Below are 18,624 nucleotides of genomic sequence, written 5' to 3' on the forward strand. Positions count from 1 at the left end.
AGGGCTGATATTTACAGTGATAGGAATGTGGTTTTGCATCAGCCGATTGACGGGGAGGTTTTGTCTGGTGAACTCTTCTGCTGCCAAGACGTGAATCTGGACCAACGAGATGCATAAGATGTCTGTCAGAAAACAAGACAGCATGAAGGTTTTGGCTATGATGCTTCACTTTCATAAGAGCAGAAACAGTCGGACACCAGTCGCTACCCAGTAATCCACCACAGGGTGACCACGCCATCAATGGATCACTGTTTTTCTGCCAGCGACAGCTCATAATCGCCCAGGGCACTGAAAGGTCCAGAACCTAATCACCAGGCCTACGATTTAAAAAATACAGCTAATTATCTTTAAAAACATGAAAAAAACACACACATATTTCAAACATATAGCAAATTTATCATATTAGAGTCTGAACACACCGGCATATAAAAACAAATGTATTGCTCAACAATACTGTCTGGGCTATGCAACTCAATCTATTTAATACATTTACCCTGAATCATGAAATAAAACTATTCCCTAATAATCATATATACTGATGTACTCATGTACCTGTTATTTTGATGCTCCAGTATCATAAATGCATTTTTTTAAAACATTTTCCCATTTTCCCACAATCTCCTCTGTTGCAAATCAAGTACTGTATCACGCAGTGCACCTGTTCGTAGCCAGTAGGATCATGATACATTTGGTTGAAAGTTTGATTCATCAGACCACAGGAGAGTTTCCCATTTTGCCTCAGTCCATCTTAAATGACCTCAAGCCCAGAGAAGTCACTAGCGATTCTGAAGTTCACGAACTGTGTTCACAGATAATGGTTTTCCGAAGTTTTCCTGAGTCCATGCTTTGATTTCCACTGTAGAATTATGTCTGTTTTAATGCAGTATTGCCTGAGGACCCCAGTTTTCGGCCTTGTCACTTGCATACAGAGATTTTCTGAATCCTTTAATGATGGTATGTACTGTATATGAAATTCCAAAATCCTTTGCAACATTAAGTTGAGGACCTTTACTCTTAAATTGCCCACACAGTCTTTCACAAAGTGGTGAACTTCTCCCCATCTTCACTCCACAGAAACTCTGCCCCTCTGCGAGGCTCTTTTTATACCTAATCATCTTACTGACTTGTGGCCAATTAACCAGATTAGTCGTGAGATATTCACTTGGGGGGATTTTCTTTTAACATTATTCAACGTTTTGAACAACAGTCTTTTTTCAACAGTCTTTTTTTGCCCCGTCTCAACTTTTTAGAAACTTTTTGCTAGCATCAAATTCAAATTGAGCATATATTTGTCATAAGACAATAAAAATTCAGTTTCAACATTTGATATGTTGTCTTTGTTCTATTTTCAATTAGATAAGAGTTTATCCATCCATCCATCCATTTTCCAAACCGCTTATCCTATTGGGTCGCGGGGGGTCCGGAGCCTATCCCGGAATCAATGGGCACGAGGCAGGGAACAACCCAGGATGGGGGGCCAGCCCATCGCAGGATAAGAGTTTACATGATTTGCAAATCATTGCATTCTGTTTTAATTTACATGTTTAGGAACAGGGTTATAATTAATAATTAGGAATTGCTGAGCATCTTCAGAAAATGTTCATTTTATCTGCATATGTTTTTTTTCCATATCTGATTCAGACTCAAAAACCAAATAATGTAGGTAGTTCCACCCTATCTTGAAACAGCTGGGTGAAACCCTTTCCTTATAATGTCCAGAGGGCTAAAGGATGCAATCTATTTGTGCACTGCAATAAGAATTTTATGCGGTCTCAAACATTACACGCACTCTCGAAAGCAGGGTCGAAAAGAATTTGTCTATCTGAGCCATGTTTAAGAGCTATGCGAAATGGTTAGATGTTTGGTCAGGAAGCCTGTGTCAAAGGAAGGACATGATGTCTGCAACTAGCCACACGATGACAGTGCATGCCCCTCGGTTGCTCCAAACTTCTGGTGTGGGCAGACAGAAATGTCAAGTAGCCCTTAATAAAAAACTCTACATTTCATCTTGATTATGGAACTAGACAATTTAAAATTTATACCAGAAAACAAATTTGGCCATAAAAGAATTAACTCAAAGAAGGCAACATGCACACAGCCCTATTGCCCTAAACATTGTAGTAAAATTCTAGCTTTTCCCAGTGAAAGTCCATTTTCGTACACAGCAGAACTTCTCCAAGCCTACTGCTTGCAGCATTTTTCAGTGTTTGCTATCTTTATGCGGTTACCAAATATGGACCTCACTGGCCACATAATCATATATTTCTCATGGATAAACACAGGTTATAAGATGCATAGCTCTTCATCATACTGTTATATATGTAATATACTGACTCAGAGAGTGTCATATTTGACTCCAGTTTGTCAACTAAATGGGTACGAACATTTTCTATAGACCCTTCACCAAGGAAAAATTTCATTATTTGGGAGATTTACGTGAATAAAAACAATAAAGTGGTAATAATTAGCCAAGGACTATGACTAAAAACCAATTTATTTGAAACTTATTACTGTGTTTTTTTGAATATTTCAGGATTCACAATGGATATTGTGTATGAAATAATAAAGAATGTGTAATAATAAAGACCATATAATCTACGGCATGTTAAATATGTATCCCACTTAACATTTTTTGTGCGACCAATGAAGTTAGTGTTGCCACTAACTTGTCATTTTTCGAAGTATTTTTCAACCCACATGCTTACTTAATGTTTGCTTCATATTTATGCAGCCACAATAACACAATCTCCTTAAAGAGAGAACAGTTGTCTGGCAGACAGATAATCACTCAAAGAACTGATCCCAGAGTTTACTCACTGTTCTCATCTGTGACATGTCGCCCGCTGTCTCTACAGGTGCACATAGACTACACCCAGATGCTGCGAAATCTTGCACCGTGAATAATTGATGCCAAGATTATGAAGCTACTTCTTTCCCAGCAGGGGAAATTCTAGAGCTTCTGATGACCTGTAGGTCAGGCAGGAAACCATACACTTTGTCACATTGAGTGGAAAGGATCAGATGTAACTGTTTAAGTCTCAGTTACTTGGAGCAATGCTTTTGTGGGAACATCTTGCCAAGTCATGCCTTGAGTCACAGGGTTAAAACAGCGCTGGAGATCACCTTCGGTAGGACTTTAAACTACGAGGGGTCATTTGTAAGGAATTTCCAATAATCAGCATTCCAATGAACTGCTAAGAAATCTTGTTTTACAAGGCTGCAGGAATTATTGTGTATGTCTTAAAGGAAAGCAAGATGGGATATGTGAAAAGAAGCATTCGTCTGTAGCTGTACTTGTACTTTGCGAATAAGGTTTCATTTCATAAATATGAAATTTAAATATGTAAATATAAATATATAAATATGAAAATTCATTGAATTGGGTTGGTGCCCCATCCTGGGTTATACCTTGCCTTGCAGACCCCACAAGCATGCATAGGACAAGCAGGTATAAGAAATGCATGGATGGAAAATTAATAGTTCCTGGTGAATTGTTATTGATTATATGGTTTTTATACCTTCACTGATTGCACATTGCATTCAGCTGAGTGTGAAGGCTGAATTAGCAGAGCAATAGCACATCTGTACATAAAATCCGGTAATGCACACAACATAACGTAAGACATCAGAGTTCAAAAGAAGAAAAATTGTTGGTGCACGTCTTGCTGGGGCATCTGCGACCAGGACAGCAAGTCTTTGTGGTGTATCGAGAGCCACGGTATCCAGGGTAATCTCGGCATACCACCACAAAGGACGAACCACATCCAAGAGTAAACTGTGAATTCAAGAGGTAGCTGTCTGAAAGAGATGTCTGGGTCCCAACCCGGATTCTACACAAAAAACATAAAACCGCAGCTGCCCAACTCACTGGTGAATTAAATGCGCACCTTGACTGTCCGGTTTCCACCAAAACTGTTTGTTGAGAGCTCCTCGGAGTCAACATTCATGGCTGCTATAGCCAAACCTTTAGTCACTTATGCCAATGCCAATCATTGGTTTCAATGGTGCCAGCAGCACAAATCTTGGCCTGTAATCAATGTGAAACATATATTTTCCTCTGAGTCCACCTTCACTTTCCCACATCTGGGAGAGTTAGTGTGGAGAAACTCCAAAGATGCTTTCCACCCAGACTGTTGCATACCCAGAGTTCAGTATGTGGGTAAATCGATGATTCCCTATGCCCAGTACTGTGATGGGTGCATCACTGTTAAGGACTATTGAACTATTCTGGAGAAACATATTTACCTATTGGTTACCTAATAGTTACCTAATGGTTCAAACATTGTACGTGACTTTGAAAGTGGTGTATCTTTATGTATCAGAATGATAATGCACCAATACACACAGCAAGACTGGTCACAGAGTGGTTTGAGGAACATGAAAGTGAAGTTGAACATCTCCCATGGCCTGTAGTCACCAGATCAGAATATTACTGAGCCACTTTGGGAGAGTATGGAGGAGTGAATCAGGAAACGTTTTCCTCCACCAGCATCACGTAGTGACCTGGACACTGTTCTACAAGAGGAATGGCTCAAAATCCCCCTGACCAATGTACTGTACAGGACTTGCATCTGTCATTCTCAAGACAACCTGATGCTGTATTGACCACAGACAGAGACCCTGCACTATACTAATAATGTATTGGGGTGTAAAACCAGGTGTTTCAGTTCCAATGTCTAACCCTTGTGTGTGTATAAGATAAAATGAGATGAATGAGATGAAATGAGATCAGATGAGATGAGATACGATAAAATAAGATGAGATGACAGCCTATAGACAAAAAAGCAATAGAAAAAACAGACCAAAAGATACTATAACAAATAGAAATAAATAAAATCAGTGCACACAATTACACATATAGCACAGATAGATTATCCAAAAGAGGTTAGATATTGCAGTGTACAGGACAATCATGTAATTTGTGAGCTTTAGGTGACTGAGGTGTTATAAAGTGTGACTGCAGATGGATTGAAGAACCTACAGAAGCGGTCCTTCTTGCATGTTGGATGAAGTAGTCTCGTGCTGAAGGAACTTCGTAACACCCTCACTGTCTCGTGCAGGAGGTGAGAGGGATTGTCCTTAATGGATGTAAATTTCGGCAACATCTTCCTCTCACCCACCACCTCAGTAGAATCCAGAGAGCAGTACAGGACAGAGCCAGCTTGCGAAGTCTCTTCCTGTCCCTCTATGATCTCCTGCTCCAGCAGACCATCATGCATGCGTGTGTGGGTGTGTGTGTATTTGTGCGTGTGCGAAAATATCCAACATCGTATTGGACAATATTTTGAATCTTATTATATTCAACCAGGTAGTGTAGAGAAAGTGGATGCTCAGCATATCTGAATTCCAAACTAAGGAAAAGTTCAAATATATTTTCTTGAAGTTATTGTCCACCACATTCTACTTGTGTCAGTGATATATGTCATTATAACATAATAAAAATCTTTATTTCTTTTTAAGAACAATACAAAGCAAAACAAAAAAATATGTGTATAGTCCATTAAGTTTCAAATGGTGCTGGTACTCAAAGCCAAGGTGCCCAGATGACTGATTAGCCAGTTCTGCAACAAAGGTTGAGCTTCAGAAAAAAATGCACTTTCAAGAGATTATACAATAACAAGCTCTCGACAGCCCCGGGTCCAGAGAAGCGAATTATAAGCCATATTACTTCATTGCATGTAACCTATTCGAGCCAGTTGAAATGCTAATTGCTTTTCAAAAAAAGTAGACACAGACAAGGGGATCTTGTGAGCCACAGACCAATAAGCAGTTTGGTAGGTTTCTATTCTTTTTTCTTTCCTTCAACATTGCATTTCTCTCTCTTTTCTTTTCCGTCCTCCTCACTTCTTTTTCATGCAGAACTCACCCTCCCACCCAACTGAACCAAAACCCCATTCAGAGAGATAGCTCTTTTCTCTCCTTCAACATTTTAGAAAAAGAAATGTGGGAAATTCCTTTCTGAAGCCCTCCAATCAGTTTCTTTGCTAGACTAAGAACAGATGGCTAGATCGGGGATTGTGAAAATCCCTTATGAAGTATAGCTGAATCAGCATTATGACAGAAATAAAGTGCCCTTCCAATACTTACCTGATAATTTCATACATATTCCTATTGAAATAGATGTAACCTAAAACGACCGTTTCACTCAGCAGGTGGTCAGCACCATGGTGGTCAGTAAATGTACAGTATACTGAGAAAAACAACAGATTAAAAATTACGAGTTGCTACCACTCTAAACATACCACAAAAGTCATCCGGGATGCAAGCACTAGTGGTGCAGAATCTCTACTGTTTAAATTAACTATAATTTGTCTTACAAATCACATTAAATTTTATTAGGTGCTGAAGAGGAGTGGGGAGAGGAGTTACATATCATATATTTATATTTATTTTATTTTTATATAAATTTTTATTTTATATATGTAAGTTATTTTATATGTATATAAAATAAATTAATGCTGGGGTATATTTCAACATTAAAACTACTAGGTCTATATAAATAGCTTACCATTTTGAAACTAATATATTCTGTCACTGTGTCAAACATAGTTTTATTTTTGTTTCTGTTTTTTGCAGTAGCGTAGCATTCAAGATCTGAATATGATTATTTAGTTAACACTGTTAAACACAGCATTGGGCAGTTAATAAATACTCTGTTAATCCAGTAAACTCATAACAGTCTGCTGCTGATAGATTTAACATCTGAGTATCACTCCCTTACCACTGTAACCCCGAATTAAAAAAAATGCAGAAACCATGAAATTTATGCAATAAACGATGTAGCTTGAAGAAAGTTACATACCTAAGCAATATAAGATTTACAGTTTTACAGAATGCTAATTCTAATTTCGCATTCCAATTGGACAATCTAATTGGAAGCACTGGCATTGTTATCACAAACAGGTTATTTACAGATTTATTTATTTATTTATTTATTTTTTGGGGGGGGGGGACTATTAACAAAATTGCATTAACATATTTTTGTTTTCTGCTCCAAAACTAGCTTAATTGCTCCCGTTCGCTGCTAGTCACGTATAGTTATTAAGAATTGTTTTAGGCTGGAGGATTTTTTAAAAAGATTTACAATAACATGCATTTTGTAATTTTATATATAACCATTAAACTCTTTTACTTGATAATCTAGTTTCAGAGATGCTTGCTCCAAAATGGACAAAGATACAGAAAGTGTTTCAAACCCACACATTCAGCAGAAAGAATATTCTGCTATACAAACAAAAACAAAGGTGAGTGGTATAAAAAAGCAAAGCAAAACAGGGGCCCGGCGTCAATTAAAAGTAGAGTGCAGCTCTCTGGCACACATGGCCGTGCATCCAGGATGCCTGGTGAGTCGCGCTTCTGCACCGCCTGTCTCTGCTGCCTCTCACAAAGACACTGATCAGGGGTGACGAATAGAGGCAGGGGACCTACAATCTGGGAAACGGGCTGTGAGCCCTCACATGGCGTTGAGGCAGGACTCTTCAGGCAACAGCCGTAAATTAGACAGCGGATGGTGAACACAACAGGTTGCATCTGCACGGATTTACAGCCAACTTAGCAATGAGGTCCACAATTTACTGGAGAGGGCTACCAACTGCCCAACCTGGCTGTTCAACATTTAGCATAAACTTAATGAGGACTGATGAACCACCTCTTAATAGCAGAATGTCAGCTGTTACTTTTTTCGCAGCTTTGTATTTTGAGATGAATGCCAGGAATATATGGCCTTTTCCAGAGAATTGTACTAAGAAATATAAATTAAAAATTTGGTCTAATAATTACATACATAAGAACATAAGAAATTTACAAACGAGAGGAGGCCATTCAGCCCATCAAGCTCATTTGGGGAGAACTTACCTAATAGCTCAGAGTTGTTAAAATCTTATGTACTGTAGCTCTGATTTAAAGGACCCCAGGGTTTTAGCTTGTGCTACACTAACAGGAAGACTATTCCATACTCTAACTACACACTGTGTAAAGAAGTCCATCCATCCATTTTCTGAACCACTTATTCTTCTAGGTCATGGGGGAGTCCAGAGCCTATCCCAGAAGCCACAGGCACGAGGCAGGGAACAACCCAGGATGGGGGGCCAGCCCATCACAGGCACACTCACACATGTACACCTACTGTATGGGCAATTTAGTAACTCCAATCAACCTCAACATGTCTTTGGACTGTGGGGGCAAACCGGAGTACCCGCAGAAAACCCCACGACGACATGGGGAGAACATGCAAACTCCACACACATGATCCAGGGGAAGACTCGAACCCAGGTCCCAGAGGTGTGAGGTGCTAACCACTGCACCACCATGCCACCCCTGTATAAAGAAGTGCTAGTATTTAAACTAATACTGAAGTAGCCATTTGGCTGAACAGCATCCAGACCTGTTAGAATCTTATATACCTGGACCATGTTCCTCCTTAGTCTCCTTTGCTCAAGGATTCAGCTCAGATTCAGCTCTGCTAACCTGTCCTCATAAGACATTCCTCTAAAGCCAGGAATCATTCTTGTAGCCCTACATTGCACCCTTTCCAAGGTAATGTCCTTTTAAAGGAATGGTGACCAAACCTGCACACAATATTACCACCATGGAACATTAATTAAGCTGCTGAGCTGACATTCATCATCAGCGATAAAAACACGATGAAAGTAAGATACATGGCACTGAAATCCTGATCTAAGAAGCGTCCAAGGAGAAACAAAAGGAGGGCAAGGGTCAAGTGCAATGAGCACAGGAAAAAGCTGAAGATCAAAACTTTGCATGAAGATGTATTTGTTTGTGTGTGGGTGTTTCCAGAAAGTTCTTATGAGATACTTTGTCACATCGAAAATACAAGCTTACAGCAAAAATATAGCAACAATTGCAGCAAATCATTAGGCAAAAAAAAACACCACTAGGATTGTTGGACAAATGGGGTGTCCTATCACTCTCCCTTTTCTACACAGAAAAGGATTGCTAAGAATATTCTTCAGCATCCTCAAAAATTGAAATAACCGAGCTATTCAGATATAAGGAAGAACCAAAGTAGAACTGCAATGTTTCAGACCCAAGGAACAAAGTGCACGTTGATGCTAACCGGGACTGACCTACTGACACCTTGCTATCTTCATTTCTCCTTATCTTGCTTCACAATTGCATTTGCAAATTGAGAAATTAGATACCCAGCAGCTTAGTGACCAAAGTATGACTAAGCATCCAATAAGTGCAACTTACTATTAAACACATTTTAAAGATGCAGGAGACAAAAATCCATGATATTAAAAATAATTACACATGTATATATTTAATCAGAGCAGCAGAGCAAAAGTACAATATTTCTGTTTTATAACGTGGAAAAACTATACATTAGTGACTGCAAATCTGACCATGATATTTTTCTACCTACAATACTTTGTATCTGCACCTTTATGGTGGGAAAGGATAATCCCAGTACGGGTGCCGTTTTTAAAAATGTTTCAGCTTAAAGGCCTATATTTCTTGAACACATTTGCATGCAAACTCCATGGCCCAGTTCTGCTTCATATCTGTTATTTATCCAAACTCTCTGTAGCTGACACCTATCAAACATGACAAAAACTAATTTAGCACTATTACAATCTTTCACTTACTGCTTTTCTTATACTCGTCAAAAGTTCCAAATTAAATTGTTGAAAATGACCCCATTCATTCTGACACAGATGAAAAACATCGCTAAGGCAGTGTCAGATTTAAGAGCGGTCATATCCCTGCTAGTTGTTATTCCTCAATGTGATGACTTGCAGAACCATGTCATTTTGTGCGTCTGCTACTTATATGAGTATCGTTTTAGTAAAGGCCCCTTAGTGGTGGGAAAGCAATTAAAGTCTGTAACCCTGCTATTTACACTCTGAAGGTGTGGACAAATAATCTACACTGGAACTAATTTGAATAAGGATTTAGCACTATGTGTTACTTTCCCACACATTCACACACTCAAGTTCCCCTATATACTGAAATACAGCAAGATTTTCACGACTTCATTCTGCCCTTTAAGAAGACTTCATATAGAATTAGTACTTAGTGTGCTTTGTTGCAGTTCTAAGTAATTTTTTGAGACATTAAATTTCTTAGTAAGTAAATGTGAACTATGCAAAATACAGATACAGAAAATGTATGAACCTAGAAAAACTATAAAGAAATAAAAAGACAAGAAAAATCCTAGTGTACATAATTTACTTTAAAAAGTATATGCATTGTGTGAACTGAACACTCCACATTTCAAGCAAGTGGTTAAATATATCAATAAAGTTCACAGAAATTCATAGACCATTCTTAACTCTCACACAGATTCTTTAGATAAAATACCTCTTTGGTGTCCATGGCATCTTCCTTTCTAAGATCTATGAATACTATAGCAATGCTTGGCAGAACTCCAGAAGCAGGTCATTAATGCAATCAGGCACCATGTATAAACATCCTTAATGCAATCCTCACACAACCTCAGTAATAAGCACGCCCTGGTGTCTAATTCCACTGGGGCCATGTGCAAAAGATAAGGTGCTTAGCAGTCAGAGTGTGTGGCCCATCTGACATGCTCTGAAAAAGAGATGAAGACAAATAAAGCCACAGTTTTTAACAATCCTTTTTAGGTATAATTAAATCAATGCTTTTAACATATGCGTGTGGCAGCTGCTACTGCATCATCCTTGGATGCACACTTAGCAGACGCTATTTATTAAGGCACAAAAGATGGGAGCAGTCTTTGGATTGGCTGCACCCAATGGAGAGGGGTTGCGGGACAGACGAATAGTAGATTAGCTGGAGACTCCTTAGCCTGCAGTAGAGCATTTAGCTGATTATCTGCTGGATTTCAGAAATACAACCTAAATCTGCACATTTCCTACAGTTGTGGCTCTCACACAACCTTGCAGTATCAGTGACATGACATTTGTCTAAAAAAACACCCCCCCCCTCCATCAATGCCATATTTCCCTTTGCCTGTGCTTACACCTGCTAGTCTTTTGTCACGGCTTCACTGTGTGCCTTAGTCATCTCAGAAACCTCTGTCGGCCTTTCCCATTGGCAAAAAAAAAGAAAACACTTGAACAGTCTTCTGACGGAAGAAAATTATTTCTTACCCAAAATTTAAAATATACAATACATCTTGTTTAGTTTGTCGTTCACATAAAATGCAAGCATAACCTAACTTAACTTTGTATTTAGATGAACTAACTTCATCTAAAAGAAATTTCTAGGTCTGTGCCAGACCCAAAACAGATTATTAGGTAGTTTATAATTTATATAATTACTGGTTTATTCCAATACAAAGAAAGATGTGAACCCCTAAGAAGGTACAGAACTTCAGTGAGTCAGAAATTATTCAGTATATTTTCTATGAACCGAACCTATATAGCTAGCTAGCAAGATTAGATAGATAGATAGATAGATAGATAGATAGATAGATAGATAGATAGATAGATAGATAGATAGATAGATAGATAGATAGTGACTCAGAAGCACTCGGTACATCATACAAACTTCTTGTTAAAATAAATACCTTTTCACATACAGCATTAACAGTCCCTGGGTAACAGAGTGTTTTTAGAGGGAGCCCGAGCTCAGGCACGCCATGTGTGGCGGTTCCCCACGGATTGCTGTGTTATTTCAATGGAGGAAGGAGGAAACACACAAAGCACAGTGTCCACGGCGAATATCCAAAAAGTAACCATGGAAGCATTTGTTCTGCTCGTCAATGGGTTACCCAGTCATTCATTTAATCATTGCACTGAATCAATATTTGGGCTTTTTTTAAATTTACTAGCAACTCCAAGGGAATGCTGGCATAACGTAAAAGAAATTTGTAGTTACTGAAAGCTTTTAATTGTTTTTTACTACATACGTCAAACCCTTGGTGTGAGCTACCCAGCACCCCGTGATGGAAGTAATAAATTACTCACCCTTCTGTAAGTTAAGCATTTATATAACCACGCATTAAGAGTATTTATGCAATAAAATACAACGTTGTTATTTAAAAATGAGAAATGTAACTTTGAATATTGTTTTGTTTTTGTATCTGGGGATAATTAAGCATACATACTTGCTAATAGAACAGACGTTCAAACTGTTCACTGTACTACTAGACATATTTCTAAGACATCAACGCTATAATAAAACGTGCACAATATCTGCACTTTAGTTTATTATAAAGACAAAAACTTTCCCAGTCTATATAATCTTACGCAATCTCAACTTTGTTCTCGGACACTTGTTTACCCTGACATACTACATTAAACTGACAACGTACCTGACGCCTTGCTCTGCTTACAAACCCAGGATGAATTAACTGCGTATTACAGCTTCCGAAGGTATCATCGATGTTGTTTCCTCAAAATATTTTTCTGTCTATATATTGTTTTTTTTATTGAGAATCACATTCCTGAGTCGCTTTCAGATGCCTTGTGGAATCCACTGTATTTATGCACACACACACACAAAAAAAAAACGTTTCACGCTGGGGTGCCGTAACTGGTAACGGTATTCCCACTGGTTATGGGAATACGACCAAGCCTCCCTACTCTTTCTGTCCTCATTAAATGAATGACTTAACGCTTTTTTAAAGACTGAAGCTGCCCCGTCCTGTACCTTCTGCTAACTCTGCGAACGAAACTACTGTAGGCAGCCGGGGATCCTTATTTCAAAGGGCAGACGTGGTAATCGCGTTTGTCTCGGAAAGCTTGACAGGCGAACTCTGTATGGGACGAGCGAACAGCTCCACCCAGCGAACCAGTACCCCCTCAGCCACCTATTTAGAAGCGCAAATCGACATTAGGCTGCTAAAAATGTCTTGAGGTGAACCGCAATAAGAAAGAATGAGCATTCATAGCAACTAACGCCGTCATTATTTTGCATCCTGGAAGTAAGCTTTATCCTAAAAAAAAAAAAAATACTTGTTACGTTTCAGGCCAAAGTTCTCATTATGTTCTTCATGTATTTCATTAGTTCATTTTCACAAAACCAAAAACGCCATTTTTCATGCAAGATAAAATGTATTACGATTATTTTTCTAGTCTTTCATTTAACGCTGCCAACATATGGAGCAACGTTTGAGAAACAGAAAAGCACGAGATGATGGAGCTGTATAATTTTTGACTGGGCTCTCCCATGCTTTGGAAATTGTGCAACAGTTGCATGCTATGTTACTAATATGTATTGGGTTTACATTTACTCTGTCTTCATCAGAGATCTTGCTAAACAGTAACCCACTTTTTCGTCATTATTTCTGAGATTGCATGAATGGTTATGGTGAAAGTCCCTGTGATATAGATACACTTATGATGAATGGAAATAAAATCCAATTTGCTACTAAGATAACATGCTTCTGCTTTGTGACAAGGTAACAAAACCTAGCTATCAAAACGTGTAGCTCTCTTATGAATTTTTACTTAGTTGCTTTTTTCAAGACATTCACTTATTAACAAATAAAACATTACATGACAACAGTTTATGATTCTCATTCAATTTCAAATTTCATTTTTCAGAAGCACAACTGAAATTTGTAATTAGGACCATCAATTAACACTGACTAACAACACCCTGTGGCTGATTTGAAGTAAGAGGGTGCTTCAAGAGAAAATTGTTAAATGCTGCACAGTTTACATCACATATTTATAAATGAATTTTATAAATTGCCTGAAAATTTCAACAGAAAACATGAAGTATTAACACATTAGTAAATGGGTGTACAGTACCAGTAAAAAGTGTTGGACATACCAAGCCACCTACAAAGAAGAGTGATAGTGTCACATGACCTGGCCACCTGACCTAAACACAGTAGAAATGGTTTTGAAGGAGTTTGACCTGAAAGTGAAGGAGAAGCAGTCAATGAACCCTCAGCCTACATTTGGGACCTCCTTCAGGACAAGCATCCCAGGAGGCCACCTCATAAAACTGGCATAGAGGAGACAGTTGGGTCAGCCAGTCCTGGGCCTTGCTTAAGGGCCCGACAGTGGGATCACTCTGATGACTATGGGATTTGAACCAGCAACCTTCTGAGTCCCAACCAACAAAGCTGCCCCTCCCCCCTAAACAAATGATTTTTTTAAAATACTTTTTCAGTCAGAGCATAATCCATATGTTACTGTAGGTTTGACGTTTTTTTTTTTATTCTAAAATGTTGAGAATAGTACAAATAAACCTTTCAAGGGGATGTTTCCTAAACCTTGGGACTGGTACCATATGTATTTGTGGGTCAGTGTGTTTCTCACAGTTCACTTTACCAGCTACAATCAAATCTGTCAATGCCTCAAAAAAGTGCCAAGTATTCATTCAAAATGGCCAGAAGAAAATTAACTCACCTAAGCCAAATCAATTCATAAGTAAGGGACATGAACTCTTTCTTGTAAAATAGCTCTAAAAAGTCTAGGTTTCTGCAAGGAATTGTTTATTATGCAAAGAATTAGCCAATGTCTTTGTCTTTCTTCTACTCATAATCACACATACAATACTGCCTGTCTTTAAATGTCTCATTATACAAATGAAATGGACACAAAGAAAAACTCAAGTACAATGATTATATCGTATGAAATTTCTAACAAAGGCAAAAAAAAAAGATTTAGCATTATACAAACGCCGTACATAGTATTGAGTTAATATGGAGTAGAGGATACATAATATTTCCATTTCCTGCAATATCAGTGTTTTAATTACAGTTGGAAAAAACGTGAGTGTTTAAATTCTACATCCAATGAGTAATTTTTAAATTACACAAGTTCATCCAGCATGCTGGAATCTTAATATCATTTTCATCTTTAATGTGGGATTTATTTTTCCAGGAAAGCATTGGTAACACAGGGGAAAAAATGAATAAAAATATAAATCATGGATTTTCTGAAGTACTTTTCACAGTATACCACATTCTATCAGAAAGGCTAACACAAATAAATATCAATCCAAACTTGGACAGTTTTATATACAGAATAAACTGGAAAAAAAGACCAAAGAAGGGATATTTAGGATATACCAAAGCAAGGAAGCAAAATGAAGACAGCTTTTGGGCATGTTAGTAGACAGCTTCATTCATGTTGTCATCACTCCCGCCTCCAAAGTCATCACCATCATCGAAGTAGCTGGCAATGTAGTCATTTTCCTATGTAAACAAAAAGATTAAAGTCTACACCCAGTGACTATTTTACTAGGAACTAGTTAGTACTGAGTAGGATCTTGTAGGGAAGATGATTTGTGTGTTCCAAGAGACCACTTTGCACGTCATTATTGCAATATGCTGTTTTTGCACTCGCGACCTTCCTGTTAGCTTAAAGTCTAGTCAATCTCCTCTGACTTCCCTCGTAAAAAATATGTCTGCTGATGACCGGATTTTTTTTTTCTTGCATCCTTCTTAAAATCTTGACAATATAGCGTAAGAAACATAACAGTAATGTCACTGTTCCTGAGATGCTGGAACCACCACATCTGGAAATCACTTTGATATTATACTGTAATCTTAACCATCCTTACTTCTAACAAAAGTGACTTAACCTCTTGTCTCTATCCGTGTGCGTTGATGTATTCAGTAGCAGCCACGTAATTTGCATTAAGAAGCAGGTGTCCCTAATATACTGCTGAATATACTGAGTGTATATTCAACATAGGGGGCAGCATGGTGATGCAGTGGTTAGCACTGTTGCCTCACACCTCTGCAGCCCGGGTTCGGGTCTCCGCCTGGGTCACATGTGTGTGGAGTTTGCATGTTCTCCCCATGTCATCTTGGGGTTTCCTCCAGGTACTCCGGTTTCCCCCCACAGTCCAAAAACATGCTGAGGCTAATTGGAGTTACTAAATTGCCCATAGGAGTGCATGTGTGAGTGACTGGTGTGTGAGTGTGCCCTGCGGTGGGCTGGCCCCCCATCCTGGGTTGTTTGCTGCCTTGTGCCAATTGCTTCCGGGATAGGCTCCCAGCTATATAATATAAAATGTTCACCTTTCTTAATTCCATAATTTTGGAGTTCAGGACAAAACCAAGACAAACACAGAGGAAAGATGGAAACTCCACAGAGAAAAGGCCATTGGTGTGAACGAGACCCACCATCATGGAGTCCAAATCAGTGTGCCTCACTGCACTTTGGCATTTTAGTTTACACTTTTCCACTGTATATTACACACATACTGCCCAGCTCATGTCTTTGAAAGCCATTCCTTTGACACCAGATCAATTACCTCTTCGGCCTCCTCCTCATCAAATTCTTCCCCTTCTACAGCCTCGCCTTCTTCTTCGTCGTCTTCTCCTTCATCTGCTGCCTTTTCTCCAGTCTCTTCTTCAGATTTCTGATCTTTCTTTTCTAACTCCTGAAATGCAAGATCAAGGCAGGTTACACAGCATCTCCACATTAAACACAAAAAAATCTTCATAAGAAAACCCAGATAAATGATGCAAACATAAACTTCAAATGAGCATAGTGGGTCCCTAAACATTTCTATGAGGATACACTAGAAATAGAAAAAAATACCCAAAGTTAAAAAAATACATATTTCTATACAAAGACTTACATCTAATTTAGACAGCAAGTCTTCTTTCTCTTTCTTTGAAGCTGCCTTGACTTGCTTCCTCACCTCTGTTAACATACATTTCTGCTCACGGGGGGGAAGAAAAAACTATTCCTCCTGTTACTATATTTAACATTCCTCCACAAACAACGCATGGTGTTCAAAAATATTCTAAATTATAAGTCATTTAGGTAGAAATACATAACTAACTGCATATACATGAACAAATGCATTGTATCTGCATTTACTAGGTTTAGTTTTCTTTTTCTTTAGGGGCATCAACTCCTTTGGAAGGCGCTGCCAATCTGTAAAGAGAAGGCACACAACTCATCACAGAAGAGAACAATAAGGAAGGCACACAGACAAAGGAAAGCTGGGTAGAACATTAATTTTATATCCAACCATACCTGGTGTCCATGTATTGTACTTGTTTTTATATACCTCCAGCGTATACTTCTGTTTGTATCGTTCAACATCTTAAAAATCAAGGGATATCATGAGAGATAATGTGTCAAGTTCTTCATAACGAAATATTCACTTAATGATTAAGAAAACTGGTCCATGTAATAGAAACACGGTTTACAATTTACTCATTAATCTACCCATTTCTTATAATTCTCATCCATTCAATTTTGAATCATTGACAGGTTATAAGGGAACAAAAGGACTCTTCCTCACAGATGCATGTCAAAGAAAGTCATCAAAAGTAATGGGTATCTGATCACTGAGTAATCTGATCACTTCTCAAGTTACACCATCTTGTCCTCTGTTAAACGTAATTTAAGCAAAAAAAAATTACAACTTTCGGTAATATGGTAATTCATACACATTCACTATGTTTCCTAAAATTAAGTTACATTAGAAAGTAGTATATAACTATAGTTGGGAATCACCGGGCTTCTCCTCGGGCACTGGGATATTGTAAGGCAGATTTTTCATTGTTGCCCTAATTTCTTGCTTCAGGGCAAGCATATATTCTTCGTCTTCCCCAGTTTTTAGAGGCACTGGCTTGTACTCCACTGGCTACATAGGCAAGAAGTTCAATATGAATCTTATATATTGAAACAGGAAACTGAAAAGCAGGGGGGGGGGGAATTAGCCAAATATAAAATAATAAACATGATAGTACTACAAACTGTGCACCTATCACTCATTTAGAATTTTTAACTTTAAGGAAATGCAAAATTCACATTTTCTTACTCAGTACCAATCTCTGAATCTGAAAAATGAAAGAAACAAACAGACAAAAAAAGTACATAAACACAAAATCAGAAAAGGCTAAACAAGCAGCCCATACTGGGAAGAGGGGGCTGGGGCCGAGTGTCGCCTCTGGAAGAGCTCCTCTACTCAGCCCCAAAGCCTCAATGTTGAAGGTGAAAGCTGCTATACCCCGACCTCGCCCTCTTCCTGCCATCCTATCCGTATGGACAAACGGGATAAAATGCACTTTAACGATAGCAAAGGCTACAGTTAACAAAGGCAATGACACTGCACAACCCACTTGGAGAATGACTGTATGGGAATTAGGATATACAGGATAAAAGTTGACTTTTTATCTGCAGGCAAGAATAAAACATCACATATTTACGATAAATCATAATTCAAATTACCAAAACCACATAAAAGCATATATAATTTAATGTCATTTAATTGACAGAAATTGGGCTCATGGAGAGATACTTAGGGGAGCAGAAATTAAGATAACAAACGTTATCAAACACAATATAAAAAGCTACACAGTTTAATGAGCGATATCATGCACGGCCTGCAAATCGCATATCCTATCCAACATTCCAGTTTAAGTTAAAGCGAATTAAGGTTAAGTTTCCAATCTCTTACAAGAAAGCAATACTGTAATTGTGTTCTAAATACAATGCTAACCCCAACAAAGTCGGAGATTATGATCACTTCGGGCGGACTCGGAGTTATTATAAATATCTGACACTTAACTTCGGAAAAAAAAACATACAGTCAAAAAGTAAAATCCACATTACCTTCCCCAATGATCTGTCAGCAGAGCATAAAATACTGGGAAGACCATGCGGTGCCTTTTAACTCTGCGTCTTTACGTGACGACGTAAGGGGCGGCGCCAATTTGGCATAGCCAATAGCTTTGGCTGTACACCA

General features: G+C 38.4%; 2 protein-coding genes across 4 annotated transcripts in view; both read right to left on the minus strand.

Moving 5' to 3' along the window:
* Positions 1-12,357, minus strand: part of adgrv1 (adhesion G protein-coupled receptor V1) — a 105,552-nt gene extending 93,195 nt beyond the window's left edge. The window contains exons 1-2 of one of the 2 annotated variants that reach the window (XM_048982863.1): positions 12,263-12,357; positions 16-96 (exon numbers count right to left, since the gene is read on the minus strand). The gene's annotated coding sequence lies outside the window, so the exon portion shown is untranslated. The remainder of the gene's footprint in view (positions 1-15; positions 97-12,262) is intronic. The other variant, XM_048982871.1, reaches the window with a different exon arrangement.
* Positions 12,358-14,236: 1,879 nt separating this feature from the next.
* On the minus strand, positions 14,237-18,584 carry polr3g (polymerase (RNA) III (DNA directed) polypeptide G). 2 transcript variants are annotated; one of them, XM_048983187.1, is made up of 8 exons: positions 18,492-18,584; positions 17,795-17,912; positions 17,391-17,520; positions 16,905-16,973; positions 16,746-16,802; positions 16,501-16,565; positions 16,171-16,299; positions 14,237-15,103 (listed from the first exon to the last, which is right to left on the minus strand). In XM_048983187.1, exons 1-8 carry the CDS (start codon positions 18,536-18,538, stop codon positions 15,017-15,019), a joined length of 702 nt encoding a protein of 233 aa, XP_048839144.1. In that variant the 5' UTR covers positions 18,539-18,584; the 3' UTR covers positions 14,237-15,016. The 2 variants fall into 2 exon arrangements, with proteins under 2 accessions (XP_048839144.1, XP_048839152.1); XM_048983195.1 differs by having other exon boundaries at positions 17,795-17,943; positions 18,492-18,503.
* Between the last annotated feature and the right edge of the window lie 40 nt (positions 18,585-18,624).

This window comes from Brienomyrus brachyistius, chromosome 2 (genome assembly GCF_023856365.1).
Source record: "Brienomyrus brachyistius isolate T26 chromosome 2, BBRACH_0.4, whole genome shotgun sequence".
Taxonomy (NCBI): Eukaryota; Metazoa; Chordata; class Actinopteri; order Osteoglossiformes; family Mormyridae; genus Brienomyrus; species Brienomyrus brachyistius.

Coding starts and splice junctions, on each gene's coding strand:
- polr3g (XM_048983187.1), bottom strand. CDS start 18,538: ATGGTCTTCCCAGTATTTTATGCTCTGCTGACAGATCATTGGGGAAG. Junction 16,974..17,390: donor AGTGCCCGAGGAGAAGCCCG/GTGATTCCCAAC, acceptor TTGATTTTTAAG/ATGTTGAACGATACAAACAG. Junction 15,104..16,170: donor ATGAGGAGGAGGCCGAAGAG/GTAATTGATCTG, acceptor TTGTTTACATAG/GAAAATGACTACATTGCCAG.